This window comes from Bos mutus, chromosome 4, assembly GCF_027580195.1.
Source record: "Bos mutus isolate GX-2022 chromosome 4, NWIPB_WYAK_1.1, whole genome shotgun sequence".
Taxonomy (NCBI): Eukaryota; Metazoa; Chordata; class Mammalia; order Artiodactyla; family Bovidae; genus Bos; species Bos mutus.
In genome coordinates, this window is record NC_091620.1 from 93,596,080 (window position 1) to 93,619,686 (window position 23,607).

A 23,607-nucleotide genomic window follows, 5' to 3' on the forward strand; every position below is an offset into this window, starting at 1 on the left:
AAAGACAATAAGAGTAGAAAGGTAAATCTTAATTTTGTATGCTTTATTCTAAACCGAGAAAATGGCTAAAAATACTGAATTGGAATATTATAACCTGATAATATATAAAAGATTCCTTTTTAATGAATCTTATATTAACTAATATAAGATTAGTTATAAACATAAATTAGCAAATATTTAATTATATATACTTCGACTATCATTCATTGAATTTGTAGCTTATTCAGTAAGTATTCATTAAGCTTCACTTATATTCCAGGACAGTACCCAAACCAAAAAAGTAAGGACCCTGCCCTCAAGGAGTTTACATTCCAGAGACCTAATACAGTCTGCTTCGACACTCCAAATACTTCAGTACATTTTCAAGGTAAACACTGCCATCAAAGACAGAACTAAATAAGGGCATGATAGGCTTTGGCCCTGGAATTCTTCAACTCTGGCTGTACTTTTGGGCAAAGGCCATTAAGGGTGCAATCTTACACAAGTTATTTAAACAGTGAACTTTGTTTCCGCCTGTGTATAAGTGGAATGGCAATAGATGGGTTCTCCTGGAGATTAAATGAGATACTGTGTGCCGACTACTCAGCAATTATTAGTATTACTGCTTTGGCTTCGTGGTTTCAAAAAAAATCGTGCCTGCTCATTAGAACCACCTGGGGATCTTTAAAATCATTCCAAAGCTCAGGCCAATTAAACCCAGTCTCTGAGGGTGGGACATACCAGTCAGCGTTTTTTGAGCTCCCCAGGTGTTTCCGATTTGCAGACAAATTTGGTAACCGCGGCAGTTTGACTCAATGATATTTCATATTTGCCCGTCCACCTGTCTTTACTTGAGGAGCCAGGAAGCCTCACGAGCGGAATGAAAGATAATCGAGATGTACATCTACATCTCTCTGGCCCATCTCGTGACTCCCATCCAAATCTCTTTAAATCTCTCCGAGGAGAGAGGGAATGGGAGGGAGACCTGACCTCTACGGCCTGAGCACAGCTGTTAGGTTAAGGAGACCCGTAGGCACTTAGGGAGAGCTGACACCTGCGGGGGCTGCTGGGCCTGCCGGAGAAGGCGAGAGCCGGGAAACTCAGCCCTCCCGGGGGCGCTGGGCTCGGGACTGAGGCCGAAGACGCGCCGAGAGGGAAGACTGGCAGCTAGATCCTCCCCTGGGGACGTGGGGCGGCCAGGTCCGCGCGGCTCGGGTGGGCGCTGTCCGTGTGCCCGCTCTGCCCCCGCCCGGCCTCTCCCGCACGACCCCGGCCGAGGCCCCGAGCGGAACCCGGCGAGCGGGGCGCGCCGCGCCGCCCGCCCGCCGCCATGGAGTTAGGGCCGCCTGGCGGCTCCGGGCCCGCGGAGCCGGGGCCTCGCCTGCGTGGCTTGCGCGGCGCGGACGCGGCGGCCTCGGCCTCCTCGCTGAGCCGCTTCGGGGCCGAAGCCGGGTGTCGCGCGCCGGCTGTGGCGGCCGTGTTGCCGGCGGGGGGTAGCGGGGAGAGGATGGGCGTCCCCACCCCGAAGCAGTTCTGCCCCATCCTGGAGAGGCCGCTCATCAGCTACACCCTGCAGGCCCTGGAGAGGTAAGGCGGCGCCGGGCTCGCCTCGCGGTCCCCGGCCCGCCGCTCCCCGCCCTCCCGCCTAGGGCGGCCCGCGCGCCGCACCTACCCCTGGGGCTGCGCTCGCGCTGGCGCCCGCCCTGGGCGGACTGCAGGGCTGAACTCCCCCGGCTCGGACCCTCCAGCTCGGGGGCCATTCCTGTTAGCCCTTCACGGAACGGGAGCCTGGAGAGGCCCCACAGACGCCGGCCTGTGGAGTCGCCCTCGGGAGTGCTTGGGTTAGGGCTGGGGACGTTTAGTTCTAACTCTGGGCCCTGTGTGCGTGATGTGGATTTTGGGGTGCAGCTGGAGGGATTGGAAGTGGGGGAGAAGTACAAAGGTCCACATAAGTGTTGCTGTGGTGGTTAAACTTCCAGAAGCCAACGTGAAATGAGTTAGGTGTATATTTTTAAAAGTATCAATTTTAAAGAAAAAGAATTCTGGGACGGCCTTGTTGAATTAAAAATAAGACTTTTTTTCGATTTTTACTTAATTCGATCACTCTTTGCAACCCAATGGACTGTAGCCCACTAGGCTCCTCTGTCCATGGGATTCTCCAGGCAAGAATTACTGGAGTGGGTTGCAGTATCCTTCTCCAGGGGACCTTCCCACCCAGGGAATGAATCTGGGGCTCCTGCATTGCAGGTAGGATTCTTTGCCAACTGAGCCATCAGGAAAGCCCAATTCGGTCACAGCAGTAATAAAATCCTAATAGGAATAATAACTAATCAAAACCTCCATTTTGAAACAGAGATCATTCTTGGTCCTATTACAGTGCGAGAAGAATTGATGGAATATGATTATGTTGGGGTATGTCTCAGGAGATCCTTGGAAACCTTGTGTTACAGGGGGGTATATATGGGTGCTTCCTAGCCGTTTGCCAAATGAAAGCCATTGTATTGGTTAAAGAATGGGGTTCCACAAGACTGATAATAGTTTTCCTAGAGCATGGTGCTAAAGACCTAGGGCATTTCATCCCGAAGGGTAAATTATGGAAGCTCTTGTCTTTTGGTCCTGAGGACCAACTTAAAGACAAACCGATGAGGACTTAGAAGGAGGCCCCACCCCTCAAGTTTGGCCCTGAAATAGGATAGGGAAATGTTAAGAAGCATGACTAGTTTAGTTTTCAGTGGAACAATGCCATGTAAACATTGATTACATGTCGACTTATCTACCCAAAGGAAGTGAAACTGTATGGCCCCACAATGGAAACATGAAAGCGAAAGGGAGCAGGGAAGAGAACAACAATCTCTGGAAGAAAGGCAGTCTAGAACCCATACATTTCAGCGGGCCTAAGGAAGTGGAGGCACAGCTGTCAGGTAGAAGAGCTGTGAAGGAAACAAGTTGATGGAAGTCGTAGAACCCTGGAAAGGCCCAGGAATTAAAAGTACTGTTTAAGACAGGGCAGAGAGATAGCAACTGTGTCCAGTTGTAGAGACAGCTGGTTGAAACCTTCAAAAGAGCAACTAGACTGCCAGATAGATACTTGTCAGAACACTGGAGGCATCACCAGTGGCCAAGTGAAGTGCTCCATGGCCATAGAGAAATTAAGAGCAAGGGTCTCATTTTCCAATGAGATCCTTAGCGCCAAGGGCGGACTAAAGGAAGTACTTTACTTTTCAAACATGCTTCACATTAAAGCACCTATCTTTGCAAAATTGAGACGTTGGAGGAGACATTGAGAGGTTTGCCTTGTGAACCGTCTGGGACTTCATATTGTTTTTCTGCTTCAGTTGAAATTGGGAAAATACACTTTTTTTTTTTTTTTTCTAGTCTAGCCACCTTTTACTTGTGTGCCATTGAAATTTCTTTAATGATCAGATTAAATGAGATTTAAAAGAATCCCTGAACTCACACAGATCTCAGACATATTGATGAAAGGCTTTAACTGGTGAGATGGAGGCTCCACGTCTATCCAAACTAGTTTAGTGTGGCTGTATATTACAATTAGCCTTTATATGTGTAGCAGTATATATGTGTTTAGTATACCGAGATTATACAGCTTGTTCAGATCTCTGCATTATAGACATTATACTGAAAGGATCAAATGTAAAATAATTTGTAGGTTCTACTAAGAACAAAGGTCTTTCAGAAGTTGATTAAAAACATTTTTAGAAGTTTTAAAGTTTCATTCTGGCTTTTTGCTAATGCTAATGCTAAGTTGCTTCAGTCATGTCCGACTCTATGTGACCCCATAGATGGCAGCCCACCAGGCTCCCCCGTCTCTGGGATTCTCCAGGCAAGAACACTGGAGTGGGTTGCCATTTCCTTCTCCAATGCATGAAAGTGAAAAGTGAAAGTGAAGTCGCTCAGTCGCATCGGACTCTTAGTGACCCCATAGACTGCAGCCTACCAGGCTCCTCCATCTATGGGATTTTCCAGGCAAGAGTACTGGAGTGGGGTGCCATTGCCTTCTTTGGCTTTTTAGGGGGAAATAAAATATAAATTGAATCACAGATTATAACTTAAAGAGAACTTTGATTTTTTTTCCTTTTTGTTAATGAGATACTGAGGTCAAGGGTATTTATCCTTTATATAACTATAACCTGAGTTTGTAAAAGGAATCACTGCTGTAAGAAATCATGTGATAGTGGTATTATTGGCAGGGGCATAAAGCTCTGACAATTAAGTTGTGGAATCTACTCACAATGGATCAAGTGATATCTACATTTTACTGATTAAAAAATATATATTCCCAGGTCTGAAAGAGAAAGTAAAAATTCCGGCTAGCACTCTAATTTCTGGCTTCAAATACTTAAAGAAAGTTAACCTGGAATAGTTAAATAGAGTCAAATGACAACTACAATGAAAGCAAAAAAGAGAAGCAAACTTTGGCCATATTTATTCAGACTCATGCTGATGGTGGGCTGGGTAGAAATTCCTGTGACCATAGATTTGAACAAATTCAGGCACACTTCTCTCTCTCCATAGCTCCTGAGGCTTCCTGAGTTCTTGAGGACACTGCTTAAGATGTTCCTTGATAAGGTTTCATGCTCATCAAAAAACATTATTATAAATTGGCTTTCCATAGAAATCTTTTATAGGAAGAAAATTTGCTGTTGCGTTGATCAAACAGTTTTCCAGACATTGTGGTAGTAATGTATATCATTGTATATTAATATGTTGGCATTCAGATTCATGTTTCAGAGCCTTTTAATTTGGTTAATATGAGTTGGTCTCCATGAGTCTGATAACTCCAGATGAAAAATTCCTTTTGTCAATTTGTATGTTATGGCAACCATGGATTTTGTGATTGAGACTAGCTTGCTTTTTTATTACTTGAAAGATTGATGAAAGTCCGTTTTTAGTAATAGTTTAAGACTCCATGGTGTTTTTCAATGTGTTAACGTCTGGCTTATTTGATCTTCTGAAATTTTCTTTAATATTTTTTGTGTACTTAAAAAAATTGTTCTGTCCCACTGAATTCCTGAAAACCACTACAAACTGTTAGAGTAAGAGAATAGAAAGCAATAACTGTTAATCCAAATGAGCAATATGGATAGCTTTCATTAAGCTGAAAGTAGGAATGGAGTAGGGAACATAGGAGAAATATTTTGAAGACGGGAATTGGCAGTTTTTAGTGATTAGTTGTATTAAGGATTCAGAAAAAGAGATGAATTAAGGGTGCTTTTGAGTGATTGCTCAGATACCTAAATTTGAGTTAAAATTTTTGTCTGAGTGCTTCATTAATGAAAAGGTTAAGTCTGAATCAGGTGAAGGAAGAGGCCTATATCTTAGAAGAAACGGAGTGGGATTGAGTTTTGAAGAGATCAGGTGATTGGAGATTTACATTCCCATCGGCTCCCCCGGGGCCCCTGTGAGACAAGAGAGAAGACCAGGACTGGTATTTTGGGCTTGACCACTGGAAGCCTTCATGGGCCACGTTAAAGAGATGTGTCAAGGCAGTGAGGAGCCAGCCCCTTCACACCAATTCAGTATTTTACTTGTGAAATATCAGGGTTGGGGCTGGTGCACTGGGATGACCCGGAGGGATGGTATGGGGAGGGAGATGGGAGGGGGGTTCAGGATGGGGAACACGTGTACGCCCGTGGTGGATTCATGTTGATGTATGGCAGAACCAATACAACATTGTAAAGTAATTAGCCTCCAATTAAAATAAATAAGTTTAAATTAAAAAAAATAATAAAATATCAGGATGGATTAGGAAGAGGAGGAATGATGGCCACAGGACGATCCCGAGGCCTGATTTCCATGGTGAGTGTCCGGGCGATGAGTCACAGCTGCCCCTCTCCCTGGGGGCCAAACTTCTGCAGCCTGGGTGAGAGCACTTAAGGGGTATTAACAGGGCCTGATTTTTCCACCTGTTTTTAAAAAGCATTTGTTTAAATCTGTTTTCAACTGATCTTGCTGAACTGTCTGAGCAGAATCTACCTGTAATACTTCTTTTAAAAATATAATACACATATTGATAGAAATATATTTCAATATACTCTTAAAATGTTCTGAGAGAAAATAATATCTGGCATACTGTGTTTTTTCCTCAAAATGTCTGTAGGTGTAATGAAACTTGAGGTTAGGTCTGTAATTGCCTATGGAATGTGCTGGGAAGGAAATATTCAGAACTTGATAAAATCCAGCTACCCAGGGGGTTCGGTGTGGACTTGCCTTCAGCTAAGGAGGTCGGCCAGATCCATTTATTCAGCAAATATTTGTTCAGTGTGCACTGTGTGAGGTACTTAAGGCCTTTCTTAGTCTCCTGATTCTACATTATTAAATTTTAATACTGTAAAAGGCTTTTAATTCTATAACTAGAAAAGTATGTGAATAAATCCTCTGAAACACAAACAGTACTTACAAGGGCTGGCAAGTGCTGGGTGTATGCTTGGTTGCTGAACAAAACAGCATAACAAGCCCATTATCTCTTAAGAGCTGGCTAAAACATTTTTCTGAACTTTTTCATTGTGACCTATTCTTACAAGATTTTGCTCATGATTTAATGACACATACGTGACTGCATACAACAAATTTGAGAGAATTTCATGAACAGTATTTATCCTTATTACTTGCTATACATTCTGTTTTCACTTTTCTATTAATTACTATTTATGCAAAACTGTTGGGCTAAACTTAGGAAATTGATCTGATGATACTTTAACGGGTTCCAGGTAGCACCAGTGCTCAAGAATCCACGTGTCACTGCAGGAGATACAAGAGATGTTGAGTTCGATCCCTGGGTTGGGAAGATCCTCTGGAGTATGAAATGGCAGCTCACTCAGTATCCTTGCCTGAAAAATTCCATTAACAAAGGAACCTGGTTGGCTACAGTCCATGGAGTCTCAAAGAGCCAGACATGACTGAGCTTGCACTCCTGCTCCTAATGGGTTTTGAAATCTGCAGTTTGAGAAATATTCGTTTAAGACGTTTTTCTGTTCAGAACCTCATAAAAATTGTTTGGAATGATCTAAGGCCACAAGTATATCTGCATAATCTACATTTTACTTTATTGGACTCCTTTCCATTTGATACTATAGATAGAACATAGGTAATCATTTTATAGCTATTTTAAGGCATTCTACTAAAATTGGGATTTACCTGTGGGAGTTCATTAACTCACAACAGATATATTTGAATGACAATTGTCAAGTAATGTCCTGTCTTTCTCCCTCTTAATTATTCTGTTTTAACATTTAATCTCATGTGACTTTTGATCAAAAAAGCAACATTTCTTTAAAAGTTGCTTTAAACTTTTTGGTAGAGTAGACTATGGAAGGTAAAAGGTGAGTAGGTTAAGCGCTTGTCGTAGAAGAAAATCCTGTTCACTGATACAGCTGAACTTGTACTTAAAACTTCTCTATTTAAAAAAGCAAACTTAATGTGATGTCCCCCTAATAAAATTCAAGAGCATATTTTAATTCCTAATAGTGTAAGATTTCTCTTATCTACTGGTTCATTTAACAGATATTTCTTGGTATATAGTTTGTGAGGTCAGGAATTCTTTGTTACCAGATCACCAGTGTCTAGTTTAATGTCTGGCAAATGACAGATGCTTACTGGATGTTTGATGAATGACTAAATGAATGAAAGAAGAAATACTGAGATTTGCTTAAATCTTAAGAAATAAACTTGACCATTTTTGACTACAAATGCAGCGGTAATGTTCACAGTAAATGAATTTCTGGGGACATGGTGATCCAGACATGACTTTTTTTTCCTCTGATGGATTTTATGACTGCTCAGTGTTAGCGCTTTTATAGACATTAAGAGTGTGAGCTCCCAAGTCAGATAGGGGTATACCCAAGTCCTGTCACTTTATAGCTGTATCATTGTGGGCAGGTCATTGCCCCATCTGTGAAATGAAGATAATAGTGACTTCATTCAGAGCCGATGTGAATATTAAGTGAACTATTAGAGGCACAGGCTCCAAATAGTGTATGGCACTTAGTAAACAGTGAATATATCTTAGCTGCTTTTGCTCCTATTAATATTACTGAAAGCTTAGTATGAGCCACACTCTGGGGTATCGCCTTTGCTTTCTGTGAGTTGGCAGCTTAGTGAAGGAGATGAAGGGCTAGTCTTCGTTGCAGTGAGCTGGATTCTCACTGCCGTGCTTCTCCTTGCAGAGCACAGGCTCTAGGGCACACAGGCGCAGTAGCTGTGGTGCTTGGGCTTAGTTTCCTTGTGGCATATGGAATCTTGCCAGACCAGGGATTGAAACTGTGTCCTGTGCATTGCAAGGCAGGTTCTTATCCACTGCACCACCAGGGAAGTCAACAGTGTAAGATTTAGGATGGAAGTTCTGACAGTTGCCAAGTTTGCAGCGATAGGTTGGGGATAGATGGATTACAAAACAAAGAGCAACCCATGCCTGCATGCTTGCTAAGTTGCTTCAGTCGTGTCTGACTCTCTGTGACTTCACGGACCATAGTCCGCCAGGCTCCTCTGTCTATGGAGTTCTCCAGACAAGAGTATTGGAGTGGGTTGCCATGCCCTCCTCCAGGGGATCTTTCTGACCCAGGGATCGAACCCTAGTTTCCTGCAGCTCCTGCATTGCGGTGGATTGTTTACTGCTGAGCCACTGGTGAAGCCCAGATCAACTCATACTTAGTCATCTTCCACAATCCTCCTTATTGCCTACACAGATAACTGCATATTTTCTGGTCTGTATTCTGTGACGGTTGTTGCTTTGCTTTGTTTGTGATTACAGTTTCCCCAAGGTGCCTGACAAATCATTAGTAGTCCCAGCCATCCTTGGATCTTTGACAGTGATGGTATGTGACAGTGTTAATTGCTCAGTTGTGTCTGACTCTGTGACCCCATGGACTGTAGCCTGCCAGGCTCCTCTGTCCATAAGATTTCCCAGGCAAGAATACTGGAGTGGGTTGCCATGCCCTCCTCCAGGGAATCTTCCCAACCCAGGGATGGAACCCAGGTCTCTTGCATTGCAGGTGGATTCTTTACCATCTGAGCTACCAGGGAAGCCCCTTGGAACCCTTAGAATCTAGAAATCAGAATAAAGAGTCAGACTCATCAAAACAAGCAACAAGTGACATTGCCCACGAAGGCATTTTCATTGCTTTTCATTCTCTCTTCAGGTTGATGAGGAGAGCTTTCTGTGTTTTCATAATCCTTGGAACTATGCTTTATTGTAAGATCCTGGTAGATGTGTCAGACCAAAATTTTTATTGAGTACCAAATAATTATCAAGTACCTTCTAGGTGCAAAGCAATGGGCAAAACTCATGTTGTCCTTGCTGTCATGGAGCCTACATTCTAGAAGATAGAATGCTGTATTTTGATGGAAAATGGTAATTTTTTGTTTTCAGGTTGTTTTTGGCATCAGATGGCAATATAGGAAAATAAAGATATTTGAGTATCAGCTCCTTCTGATGTTTCTGTCCCATGTGAGACAGTATACAGCATGAGGATTATGTGAGTTAAAAGATGACTAATGCTTAAGACTTAGTAAGTTAATCGATGTTAGCTATTTCATGTTACATGATAAATGATTTATTTTGCCCATCTTTCTTACTGACTCAGGAGGATTATTGCCACTAAATCAGGAAGATTACTATTAATATCTCTCATCCACAACCTCCATCTGATAGCCAGGCTACCATTATTGTCTTGCACCAGACTTCAGCAGGAGCCTCTATTCAGATAGACTTCAACCTAGTCTATCTGCATCCTTTGTCTACCCAATCTATTCTCCATCTTGCAGTCAGGTAAAGTAAAGTTTATGCTGTTAAATTAGTAGCTGCTAGAGAAGGCAATGGCACCCCACTCTAGTACTCTTGCCTGGAAAATCCCATGGATGGAGGAGCCTAGTAGGCTGCAGTCCATGGGGTCACTAAGAGTCGGACACGACTGAGTGACTTCACTTTCACTTTTCCCTTTCATACATTGGAGAAGGAAATGGCAACCCACTCTAGTGTTCTTGCCTGGAGAGTCCCAGAGATGGGGGAGCCTGGTGGGCTGCCATCTCTGGGGTCGCACAGAGTCGGACACGACTGAAGCGATTTAGCAGCAGCAGTAGCAGTTGCTCCTATAAACATTTCCATGAACTCAGTGGCTTAAAGTAATATTAAATACATTCTTAACCTTTTGGATGTCAGAGGTAAAAAAATCAGTTTCATAAGGCTAAAATAAAGGTATTAGCAGCGCTATGCTCTTTTTGGAGTCTTTTAGGTACAGTCTGTTCACTTGCCAGGTGGCAGTCCATTTGCTCTCTCAGATTCTGGGACTTTTTTTTGTTGCCTAGTTGCCAAGTAGTGTCTGACTCTTTGCGACCCCGTGGACTGTAGCCTACTAGGCACCTCTGTCCATAGGATTCTCCAGGCAAGAATACTGAAGTGGGTTGTCATTCCCTTCTCCAGGGGATCTTCCTGACCCAGGGATCAAACCTGTGTCTCCTGCATTGGCAGGTGGATTCTTGACCACTGAACCACCAGGGAAGCCCCGCTGGGACTTATGATCCTATGTCATAATGACTGATGCTTCTGTTCCCACACTTTGTCCCTCAACCCTTTTGTCTTTCTTTCCCTGTTGGATTCTTGTGGTTTTGTTGGACTTACCAAATAGCCCTGATGGGTCTCTCCAATTCAGGATCCTTAACTTAATTAATATGCAAAGTTCCTTTTTTAGGTAATGTTACATATTCTCGGTTTTGGGAGTTAGATGATGTCATTCGAGAGTTATTATTTTGACTGCCACGATTTCCATTTTGTCATTGAACAGTGCTTAGAACCCTGGGGGAAGTGACTGTTAATTTGGGTGTAAATGTCCTGCATAAAGCTTTTCTAAGGATTCCTGTTACTCTCTCTTTTTAAGAATTTTTTTGATGTGGACCATCTTTTTAAAGTCTTCTGTTGATTTTGTTACAACATTGCTTCTGTTTTACGTTTTGTTTTTTTGTCCTCAAGGCATGTGGGATCATAGCTCCCTAACCAGGGATCAAACCTGCACCCCCTGCATTGGAAGGTGGAACCTTAACCACTGGACCTCCAGGGAGGTCACCCCTGGAGGTCTTTTTAAGATTGAAGACCAACACCTCTCACGTGGCCTTGGAGGATTCCGTGGAGTAGGCCAGCCTGTCACTTGCCTGGGCCTTTTCATGGGAATTTCCTCTTAGCTCCTCAGGACCTTGGCTTGGCCTGTGCTTAAACTATCCCTCTCATTCTCCTTTCAAATCCTTTTGTCTGTTTTCCTGCCTCTCTCCACTTGAGAAAACTCTGCTTCCTTAGGGACCATCATCTTGGCCTTCGCTACGCTGGTCAAAATGGAATGCGTGCGGTCCTAAAGTCTGGACCTCTCGACGGCAGCTTAGCAGTTGCTGGTGTTCTTTGTGTCCTCTGTAACTATTTCCAGTGTGTACTCAAGGCTGATCATTTATTCAGTGCTCAACAAACATTTGTTAAGGGAATGGACTTAAAACGAAAGGATAGTGTGCCTGTAAAGTTTTGGTTGTATTCGTCAGTGCAGTGTTGTTGTAGCCACAGGCAGAATGGAGTTCTGGGTTTCAGGGTGGGTTTGTTCAATAGCAGAAGGCAGGAGATGGTTAATTATTGAGCAAAGCAATCCAGTATTTTTCATTGTTCAATAGTTAATTTCATTATTCAGTCATTTTGAGACCCTTCTTCCGTCTCTTTAAAAGTGAGTATAAGACTTAACTGTCTAGCATGAACATGTAGGATCTCACAGGCAAAGAATGCCTTTAGATTTTACAGTGACCTTTAATCAGAGTTGATGACACCGGCCAGAGGCAGTTTTCCTGGCTTGGGCCTGCCGGCTGTGGAACTCTGAGTGTGTAATGGTATTTGCCTCTCTTAGCACTGGTGTTCCAGAGAGGTCTGCCCAGCCCCCCTGCAGCCACCGCCTCTCAGTGCCGTGGATGGAGAGCGTTTGTGTGTCACTCGGTCTTGAAGAAAGTGTTTCAGAACAGAACAAAACTGGTCTGTTTTGTATCTAACTCAACAGATGAATTCCTTTAATTTTATATTTCCTTAATATATGTTTTGTTTTATTTAAGCCTGATTTATACTTAAACAGATTTAATTAGCTGCGTTTCCCTATTTAAGCTAAAATATTTCACCTTGATGTAAGCCAAATTTAGTTCAGTGATCCAACTTTGTTGCTGACTCGATGGACTTCTCAAAGAGACAGAACTTCTAGAATTCAAAAGTGCTTTGAATTGTTCCTATGCAATGAAGAGAATTATTTGGAGGAAAAAAGAGCAACCTAAAAGCATAGTTTTACATTTTTTTATTTCAATCTACTGATGTATATTCTAATTATTTAATTTTACCTAAGAAATGCATGATATATATATATATATCTATCTTATCTTTGATTTACAATAAAGGTACATCTATGTTTCATCATAAAGGTACTTTCACACTATGCATTGAAAAACACAACTTATATTTGTGTTTCTATCTACAGTATGAAAAATTCAAAGTCTTAACCCTTTTACTAGACCTGATTAAAATGCATGAAATTGAGTTAGTTAATAACTTTGAGTTTTTAATGTCCTTATGAAGATGTGTTTGTACTTATTGGTAACCCAGTTTTGTTACTAACTCCGTTGTTTAAGAATCAACTGATACGAAATGTGTGCATCCTTTTCCTTGCAGAGTATCTTGGATAAAGGACATTATTGTGGCAGTAACCAGAGAGAACATGGAAACAATGAAGGGAATTATTCAGAGGTACCAGCATAAACGTATCTCACTGGTTGAAGCCGGAGTGACCCGCCACAGGTCAATTTTTAATGGTCTGAAAGCGCTGGCAGAGGATCAGCCCAACTGTAGACTCTCAAAGCCAGAAGTAGTGATCATCCACGATGCTGTGAGACCATTTGTTGAGGAAGATGTCCTCCTTAAAGTTGTCACAGCTGCTCAGGAACATGGGGTAAGTATTTGAATACTTTTGAGAATGGATAAAAGGGGCAAACACTAGCACACAATGATTTGCTAGATTTTGATGGAATTGGATTTAAATGTCAAGTTAATTAAAATGGGCAAGATTACCTAAGACATTGTGCTAATTTGTTTTAGGAAGTCTATACTATTATAGATTCTGAGACTGTTCTGGTATTTCTTTTGCTATGTAGTCATTTATCATAATATGAGCTATTTGGAGAAGAATGCAGTAAAGTCGCTAGAGTACAGATACGAATGGGTGGGCCTTAGCTGCACATTTAGTTCCATTCTTTTACCTAAAAATGCCTAAGAAATCTTGTAAAAGTCTAGGAGTCGTATCATGTAAAAAAAAACAACCCTGGCTCATTTCACGCAATTTTTCAGTCTTCAAAAGTGGTTTATTTTGTGGCACAAACAGCCAGGCAAGATTTTTACATCCTCTAAAGTGAATAATCTTAGGATGACAAAATGCTGTGTTCACTTCTATTTCACCAAAATAAACACAGGATAGCAGAAGGCCTCTTGTAATCTTTGGGACATACTTGTTTTTTATAGACTGATAGGCTAAAATCCTATAAATAGCATAATAGTTACTAAACTTAAGTTGGTGGTCTAAATTTGAGACTTAGTGAAAATTTATGGCCCAGACTTGCTGTGGAGTTGAACAGACTTACGCCCAATTCTGTTTTTCTAATTATTAGTAGTATGGTATGTTCAACTCTCTCAACTTCTTTGAGCTCATTTTCCTTCTAAAGATATAGATGCTAACTTGTAAGGTTGCTTTTAGAATTGGAAATTATGCATATATTAACTGCATCAGTTCAGTTGCTCAGTCGTGTCCGACTTCTTTGCGACCCCTAGTAAAGTGCTAAATATTTAAAGTGTTATTACTGTAAGAATTACAGTATCTAAGATAGTAGTTTCCTCCAAAGATTGTAGACCCAACAGGAGGAGTCACTGCAGGCTTTTTAGCCATCTGGGTGGGCAGGAAGTTATACTCAGTTGGGAAAGACAATCTTTGATTTCTGTTTAGTTATCTATATGTATTTGGATTTTAATTTTCAGGAAATTGCTCCTTATTTCATCCCTCTCCAACATGAACTTCTTTACAATTCAGATGTATATGAGAATTCCATAGGTAAAATGAAACATTTTTCTTATCTTCAACTTCTAGGTGGTGTTTTGATGTAGTGAAAATTATGTTGCAGGAATATTAGCGACCAGACGACTGTCTCATGGCTCTTGTGTTTTCTGTGAGCTCTTGCTCCTCTCCATGCTCTTCGACTGTGGTAGAAGCAGTGTGGTCAGGTACAAGGGTGACAAGGAGAAATAAAAGGACCAAAGATTTATAACTCTTAAGAATTCGAGTAAAACTTTACAAGTTTAAAAGTTCTTAGGAAGGTCTGTGTAATTTGGGCAGATGCAAAGTCTAACGCATACCATAGTACAAATAAAATTATGGCTCTTTGCCTATTTGCTTTTTGGAAAAATATCACTTAAACTCACTGTGAAGATCAAACATTTGGATTTTTTTGAGTATTCAGAGAATTTCTAAGATTGTTTATAAAGTGATCCTTTTGGTAATGTATCTGAAAGGCAAAATATTAATTTAAGCTATTTAATGTGCTGAGAATGTCATGTAACAGGTGACTAAAAAAGGTGACCAGTAAAACATAAAAATGTGGAGCAGTTAGTGGTTTCTTATTAGTTGCGGTTTTGTTAGAATTCCTTTTAGACTCTAATTTTCTTAAGTGTGTTAATCAGAATATAACTTGTAAGATTCAATCTCATTATGCATTCTAAGTAAAGTAAATTGTATTTTAATTAAATCTGAAACTTTCTGATGACATTAAGAAGTTGGTTTAAAGCTAAATCTTTACAACGAATTTAAGAAAACTTCAGAAGTTTGGTCTCTTAAGAAATACAGCATTGTTTTTGCTGGTGTTAAGGGATAATTTTCACGAGTATAAAATTATTTTCATAAAAATATAAGGAGCATGTTAAGGATTTTACTGCCATCAGGAACCAGACAGATGTTACAATGCAGAGAAGAACAAATTTATGTGGAATAAAGGAATGCTGAAATGAATTCACAAATAGACAAAGCTGTATTTTTGTCCATGGCGTGTGGGGTGCCAGTTGAACTGGGCAAAATCTATTGGCAAATGTATAGGCAGCAATGATTTTTGATTTACTGTCAGTTATCTATAATTTATGAGAGTTGTAAAAAAGCTCAAGGGCAATGAAAAGCTAGTTTCTGCTACTCAAGAACAGTTTGCTTTAAACAGTACAGTTTTTGACTGGGCAATTTATTTTGCTCATTCTAATTTCCTTAGAATGTTGAGGGGAGTGACCCAATAAATAGCCTCAGGAAACTGAGACATTTCCTGTCACCTCTCCTACACTGTTCTAAATTCTAATAAAAACAAAACAAAATAGCAATTAATTGAGACTTACACTATTAGTAGTTGAAGTTCTTGAATTGGGGGAAAAATTGGCATTGTTTTTAACCTGAGGTAAATTGCAGAAGCCCAGTCTGAATCAAAGATTGTGCTTGGAACACCCTGACTATGTTTGCCTGGGATTCCTTTGAACTCATTCTCCTTTGTTATTTTAAATTGTGTTTAACTGATCACCTGTTTTCTTGCCTCTTAATTTTCAAGCCCTTCCCAAGGGTCCCTGGAGATAAATCACCTCCTGAATGATTTTCTGAGGCTGTGACAGACCCTTGGTGGGTGTACAGGCTTCAGATAACTCTGATGTTTTAACTTACATTACATTTTGGTTTAAAATCCCAATTAATGGTGATGTATTATTTTAAGAGACTAAGATTCTCCAAATTAAGGGTAAAATTAGGTTGTCTGCATATGGGGGCTCAGAAGTGTTGCCAGGACACCAGTTCCTTTCTTTTATCTGTATATGCTGCGTTCTTGTTCTTGGGTTCTGTAGAGGCAAGGTGACTTTAGTAGGGTAGCTGTTAATCTTTTTTTTTTTTTTGCTTTTCTTTTATTTTCTTTTAGTTTTTTTACTTTTGATAGTTTGTCAGAGTATAAAATTCTAAGTGTATAGCTTTTTTTCCCCTGGTACCTTGAAAATACATTATGTAATTATCTCCTGACTGTAATACACCTTTTGTGAACTCTGCTAATGAATATAATGGTATCCCTTGAAAGTAATCTTCCTTTTCTGTCTGATTGCATGTAAGAATTTTTAAGCTATTATGCAGTGTCTCTGGTATGTCAAGATATGATTTTCCCCCTATGCTTTGGATTTATTGTTCTTTATGAATTTTACATTTTGTTTAAAATGAATTCTAGAAAATCCGGAGTGATTATCCTATTGAATATTGACCTTGTACCATTTGCCACCTGACAGCTTTTCCCCTCTTTTGCTGCTTTTTCTCCTTATACATCTATGTAGGATAAACCTTTTCTTGTCCTCATGTCTCAACTTGTTAATACTTTCAATTTGTTCTTGTGGGCTGAGTCCTGGGTAATTTCAGTTTTCTATTCCATTCTTTAGCTTTAATCTCTTCCTAAAGTATTTTTGCAATCATATTAATTATCAATTTCTAGGAGTTCTATATATGTTTAAAATGTGATTAGTCTTTTCCTATTTTGCTTTTCAATATTTAAACATATTTTATATATTATAGATAACAGTAATTCTTGATAGTTTAATTCTCTTCAATTCTATTTACTTTTATTCATGATTTGTATCCTCTTTTGCAATTTGTATTGGGAAGCCCATGTTTGGCAGGACTCTGAACAGGAATCCTTTGGACATGGGATAAAGGTATGTTTCTGAAATGTGAATTTGTGTTCCCTCTGCCAGGGATCCCAAGGACTTTTCCAATATGTAGCAACTTTGGGCAATTTTGGGGTTGAGATTTTGTAGACATTGTTGTTAATTGCTAAATCATGTCTGACTCTTCAGCGACCCTGCGGACTGTAGCCTACCAGACTCCTCTGTGCATGGGATTTCCCAGGCAAGAATATTGGAGTGAATTGCCATTTCCTTTCCCAGGGCATCTTCCTGATCCAGGGATTGAACCCATGTCTCCTGTGCTGCAGAGAAGGCAATGGCAACCCACTCCAGTACTCTTGCCTGGAAAACCCCATGGATGGAGGAGCCTGGTAGGCTGCGGTCCATGGGGTTGCTAAGAGTCAGACACAACTTCACTTTCACTTTCACTTTTCACTTTCATGCATTGGAGAAGGAAATGGCAACCCATTCCAGTGTTCTTCCCTGGAGAATACCAGGGATGGGGGAGCCTGGTGGACTACCATCTCTGGGGTCGCACAGAGTCGGACACGACTGAAGCGACTTAGCAGCAGCAGCTTCTGCATTGCATTGTATTGCAGGCAGATTCTTTACCACTGAGCCACCAGGGAACGCTACTTTGAGGACACTACTACTACTACTGTTACTACTACTTAGAGGAGACTACTCCCACACCCAGCTTGCTTGCTCCCCTGTCCCACCCTGACCCCAATCCAGGACAGACAATTTTGCTGTATTGTCTTTGCTTTGAGTACAGTCTGCTCTTTAAATGCTATTTCAAATCCTAAAAGATGATGCTGTAAAAGTGCTGCACTCAATATGCCAGCAAATTTGGAAAATTCAGCAGTGGATCCAGGACTGGATTCAATCATTCCAATCCCAAAGAAAGGCAATGCCAAAGAATTTTCAAACTACTGCACAATTGCACTCATCTCACACACTAGCAAAGTAATGCTCAAAATTCTCCAAGCCAGCCTTCAATAGTACGTGAACCGTGAACTTCCAGATGGCCAAGCTGGATTTACAAAAGGCAGAGGAACTAGAGATCAAATTGCCAACATCCACTTGATCATGGAAAAAGCAAGAGAGTTCCAGAAAAACATCTACTTCTGCTTTATTGACTATGCCAAAGCCTTTGACTGTGTGGCTCACAACAAGCTGTGGAAAATTCTTAAAGAGATGGGAATACCAGACCTTCTTACCTGCCTCCTGAGAAATCTGTTTGCAGGTCAGGAAGCAACAGTTAGAACTAGACATGGAACAACAGACTGGTTCCAAATAGGAAAAGGAGTACGTCAAGGCTGTATACTGTCACCCTGCTTATTTAACTTATATGCAGAGTCCATCATGAGAAACTCTGGGATGGATGAAGTACAAACTGGAATCAAGATTGCCAGGAGATATATCAATAGCTTCAGATACGCAGGTGACACCACTCTTATGGCAGAAAGTGAAGAGGATCTAAAGAGCCTCTTGATGAAAGAGAAAGAGGAGAGTGAAAAAGTTGGCATAAAACTCAACATTCAGAAAATGAAGATCATGGCATCTGGTCCCATCACTTCATGTCAAATAGATGGGGAAACAATGGAAACAGTGATTGACTTTATTTTCTTGGACTCTAAACTCACTGCAGATGGTGACTGCAGCCATGAAATTAAAAGATGCTTGCTCCTTGGAAGGAAAGCTATGACCAGCCGAGACAGCATATTAAAATGCAGAGACATTACTTGGTCAACAAAGGTCTATCTAGTCAAAGCTGTGGGTTTTCTAGTAGTCATGTATGGGTATGAGAGTTGGTCTATAAAGAAAGCTGAGCACTGAAGAATTGATGCTTTTGAACTGTGGTGTTGGAGAAGACTCTCGAGAGTCTCTTGGACTGCAAGGAGATCCAACCAGGACATCCTAAAGGAAATCAGTCCTGAATATTCATTAGAAGGACTGAAGCTGAAACCCCCATACTGTGGCCACCTGTTGTGAAGAACTGACTCACTGGAAAAGACCCTGATGCCACGAAAGATTGAAGGCGGGAGGAGAAGGGGATGACAGAGGATGAAATGGTTGGATGGCATTACTGACTCGATGGACATGAGTTTGAGTAAACTCTGGGTGTTGGTGATGGACAGGGAAGCCTGGTGTGCTGCAGTCCATAGGGTCGCAAAGAGTCCGACAAGACTGAGTGACTTAACTAAATTGATAGCTTCTCACAGATCTTTGAGGCTACAATTCTAAGGAAGCAAATAGCAGAGACTCAAGATCCAATTCCTCATTACTTCTCTTTTTTTAAAACTAATGCCTCTTTTTAACCCAAGACTCTCTGCCATCTTACTTCTTTGGCCTCTGGCTGCTATTATGTTAGTTTTAGGTCATAGTTTAAATTTCATTTCTAAAAAGGCAGTTTTAAAAATTACTTAGAAAAAGCTGTTTATGATTTCTTCATTTAAAGAATTGTAAAAGATTTTGTAAGGTCTGTGGTCTGCCATATTGCCAAAATAGGAGTCCTTTACAAGTATGAAGTACTTGTGTATTTCTGCACGGTTTTAAGTCAAGAGATGAAGTCTCAGGCTTCCCTGGTGGCTCAGAGGTTAAAGCGTCTGCCTGGAATGTGGGAGACCTGGGTTTGATCCCTGGGTCAGGAAGATCCCCTGGAGGAGGAAATGGCAACCCACTCCAATACTCTTGCCTGGAGAATCCCATGGAGGGAGGAGCCTGGTAGGCTACAGTCCATGGAGTTGCAAAGAGTTGGACATGACTGAGCAACTTCACTTCACTTCATTTTGTACTTATAAGGGGACTTTCCAGGTGGCTCTAGGGGTAAAGAACCTGCCTACTAATGCAGGAGACACAGGAGATAACCTGAGTTCCATCTCTTGAGTTGGGAAGATCCCCTGGAGAAGGACATGGCAACCCACTCCAGAATTCTTGCCTGGAGAATCCCATGGACAGAGGAGCCTGGTGGGCTAGAGTCCATAGGGTTGCAAAGAGTTGGACTCAACTGAAGCAACTTAGTATGCACAAATGGATGTAGTTTTAAGGACATTGTTATAAAGGATGCGTTAGAAGACTAAAATAAATTGGAACACTGAAAAGTAAAGATATAGGGAGAATCCTTTTTAAAAGGATTAATTAGTTATTACATATACTCTAAGAACTGCCAGTAAGGGTCTCATTTTCAGTTCATTGCTATCAGTACAGCAACCCCTGAAAGACTTGCTCCTGAGGGATGATTTTAGTTACTAGCATATGTTTCTTTCCCAAGCCCTCTGCTTTTGCATCTCTAATGATGTTTTATCCTCTTCTCCCTAATCAACTTACAGTAACAAATTACATTTATTGCTTCTCTTGATTCATCTCCAATTTACTTCTCAGTGCTTTGCAGTCTGGCCTCTTTGTCCTCTGACTATTCTAAAATCACTGTAACTTTCCAATTCCTGATTAAATACACTTATAGTCTGTTGTATAGTACAGGAGTTCAACTGGCTTTTGTCCCTGGTTCCTTGCAGGGAGAATAAATCCTTGAAATTTGTCCAGAGTCTTCATTTTGCATGAGCCCATTGGATCTCATCTGAGTTTATGCTAATATGATGCGATGACTCAGGATAGAGGCTGGTTATCAGAAAGACCCCTGGGGCTTTGAACCAGCTGGGCTTCCAGGGTGAGAGGAATACTGCTGGAGACAGAACTCAGTCACATGCTCAGTGGTTCAGTCAATCATGCTTAGGGAGTGAAATCCCAATAAACTCTGGATACTGAAGCGCAGGGAGGAGCCACTTGGTTGGTGCACAGTGATATGCTGGAAACGTGGTGCTGCCTGAGTGTATAGGGGCGAGGGCACCACAGAAGCTCTGTGTTCTGGTCTCCCCAGGTCTCACCCATGTGTCTCTTCCCTGATCTAGTCTGATTTGCATCCTTCGTCATAAAACTGTAATGGAAGTCATCATAATCATATTAATCTAATAAGCATTTTCCTGAGCTCTGAGTAATTCTAGTGAATTCAGTTCAGTTCAGTTGCTCAGTCATGTCCGACTCTTTGCAACCCCGTGAATCGCAGCACTCCAGGCCTCCCTGTCCATCACCAACTCCTGGAGTTCACTCAAACTCACGTCCATCAAGTCGGTGATGCCATCCAGCCATCTCATCCTGTGTTGTCCCCTTCTCCTCCTGCCTTCAATCTTTCCTAGCATCATGGTCTTTTCAAATGAGTCAGCTCTTCGCATGAGGTGGCCAAAGTAGTGGAGTTTCAGCTTCAACATCAGCCCTTCCAAAGAAATCCCAGGACTGGTTTTTAGGAGGGACTGGTTGGATCTCCTTGCAGTCCAAGGGACTCTCAAGAGTCTTCTCCAACACCACAGTTCAAAAACATCAATTGTTTGGCGCTCAGCTTTCTTCACAGTCCAACTCTCACATCCATACATGACCACTGGAAAAACCATAGTCTTGACTAGACGGACCTTTGTTGGCAAGGTAATGTCTCTGCTTTTGAATATGCTATCTAGGTTGGTCATAACTTTTCTTCCAAGGAGTAAGCATCTTTTAATTTCATGGCTGCAGTCACCATCTGCAGTGATTTTTGGAACCCCCCAAAATAAAGTCAGCCACTGTTTCCACTGTTTCCCCATCTATTTCCCATGAAGTGATGGGACCAGATGCCACAATCTTCGTTTTCTGAATGTTGAGCTTTAAGCCAACTTTTTCACTCTCTTCTTTTACTTTCATCAAGTGGCTTTTTAGTTCCTCTTCACTTTCTGCCATAAGGGTGGTGTCATCTGCATATCTGAGGTTTTTGATATTTCTCCCAGCAATCTTGATTCCAGCTTGTGCTTCTTCCAGCCCAGCGTTTCTCATGATGTACTCTGCATAGAAGTTAAATAAGCAGGGTGACAATATGCAGCCTTCACGTACTCCTTTTCCTATTTGGAACCAGTCTGTTGTTCCATGTCCAGTTCTAACAGTTGCTTCCTGACCTGCATATAGGCTTCTCAAGAGGCAGGTCAGGTGGTCTGGTATTCCCATCTCTTTCAGAATTTTTCACAGTTTATTGTGATCCACACAGTCAAAGAAGCATCTGCCTACAATGCGGGAGACCCGGGTACGATCCCTGGGTCAGGAAGACCCCCTAGAGAAGGAAATAGCAACCCACTCCAGTACTCTTGCCTGGAAAATCCCATGGACGGAGGAGCCTGATAGGCTACAGTCCACGGGGTTGCAAAGAGTCAGACACGACTGAGCGACTTCACTTTCTAGTGAATTACTGAACTTAAAAGGAGTTGTGGGAACCTGTTGAATTTGGAGTCAGTTGGTCATAAGTGTTGGTGGCCTGGGGCACCCCACTGCTGTCAGAAGTAATGGCAGTCTGGCTGTGAACCATGCATTTATGCCAACTCCAGATGACTGACACAAGAGTTGAGCTTTAGAGGACACAGTGTATACAGAATGTCTTAAACTTGATAGTGTTCACTAGCTCTTCCTTGGAATCTTGCCCCTGCCTTGGCTTCTATGACTTTACTCTTTCCTTTTTTTTTTGATCACTCGCTTTTCAGATACTCCTTCCTACTCTTTAAATAAGATTTCTTTAACTTTTATTTTCATGGAACAAAGTATTTCTGAGCAATCTAAATCATGCCCATAATACTTCAGTTCAGTCGCTCAGTCGTGTCTGACTCTTTGCAACCCCATGAATCACAGCACGCCAGGCCTCCCTGTCCATCACCAACTCCCGGAGTTCACTGAGACTCACGTCCATCGAGTCAGTGATGCCATCCAGCCACCTCATCCTCTGTTGTCCCCTTCTCCTCCTGCTCCCAATCCCTCCCAGCATCAGAGTCTTTTCCAATGAGTCAGCTCTTCGCATGAGGTGGCCAAAGTACTGGAGTTTCAGCTTTAGCATCATTCCTTGCAAAGAAATCCCAGGGCTGATCTCCTTCAGAATGGATTGGTTGGATCTCCTTGCAGTCCAAGGGACTCTCAAGAGTCTTCTCCAACACCACAGTTCAAAAGCATCAATTCTTTGGCGCTCAGCCTTCTTCACAGTCCAATTCTCACATCCATACATGACCACAGGAAAAACCATAGCCTTGACTAGACGGACCTTTGTTGGCAAAGTAATGTCTCTGCTTTTGAATATGCTATCTGAGGTTGGTCATAACTTTCCTTCCAAGGAGTAAGCATCTTTTAATTTCATGGCTGCAGTCACCATCTGCATAATACTTAATATTGTTTAAATCTATGTGTGATAGAATATTTATATTGTTTAAATCTACATTTGTCACCTTGGGGGAATGTACAATCAGAGTGTTAACACCTGTAAAGATTCTTGTAATCACAACCCCAGGTAGGACACAGAACTTTTCTAACATTCTAGAGAATTTCCTTTTGTTGTCTTTATTATTCAGACCTTTGTTCCTCTAATAACTCCTGTCAACCACTGATGTGTTCTCTGCTCCTATATTTTTGTCTTTTCTAGAATTCCATAAATTGAATCATGCAACATGTAACTTTGTAAGACTTTTTTTTTAATTAAAAAAAATTTTTTTTAATTTATTTTAATTGGAGGCTAATTACTTTACATTATTGTAGTGGTTTTGCCATACATTTACATGAATCAGCCATGGATGTTCATGTGTTCCCCATCCTGAATCCTCTCCCACCTCCGTCTCCTTCGCATCCCCCCAGGGTCATCCCAGTGCACCAGCCCTGAGTACCCTGTCTCATGCATCAAACCTAGACTGGCGATCTGTTTCACATACGATAATATACATGTTTCAATGGTGTTCTCTCAAATCATCCCACCCTTGCCTTCTCCTACAGAGTCCAAAAGACTGTTCTATACATCTGGGTCTGTTTTGCTGTCCTGCATATAGGGTCATCGT

At 41.5% G+C, this 23,607-nt stretch overlaps 1 protein-coding gene across 6 annotated transcripts in view; it reads left to right on the plus strand.

Annotated features, from left to right (window-relative positions):
* The first annotated feature begins 910 nt into the window (after nucleotides 1–910).
* The window catches only part of CRPPA (CDP-L-ribitol pyrophosphorylase A), a 468,932-nt gene continuing 446,235 nt past the window's right edge, over nucleotides 911–23,607 (plus strand). For 2 of the 6 annotated variants that reach the window (XM_070369770.1, XM_070369771.1), the window contains exons 1-4: nucleotides 911–1,566; nucleotides 12,671–12,947; nucleotides 14,024–14,096; nucleotides 16,704–16,753. In XM_070369770.1, coding sequence (XP_070225871.1) covers nucleotides 1,310–1,566; nucleotides 12,671–12,947; nucleotides 14,024–14,096; nucleotides 16,704–16,753 — 657 coding nt within the window. In that variant the 5' untranslated portion in view covers nucleotides 911–1,309. The remainder of the gene's footprint in view (nucleotides 1,567–12,670; nucleotides 12,948–14,023; nucleotides 14,097–16,703; nucleotides 16,754–23,607) is intronic. The other 4 variants (XM_070369768.1, XM_070369767.1, XM_070369766.1 and 1 more) reach the window with 4 other exon arrangements.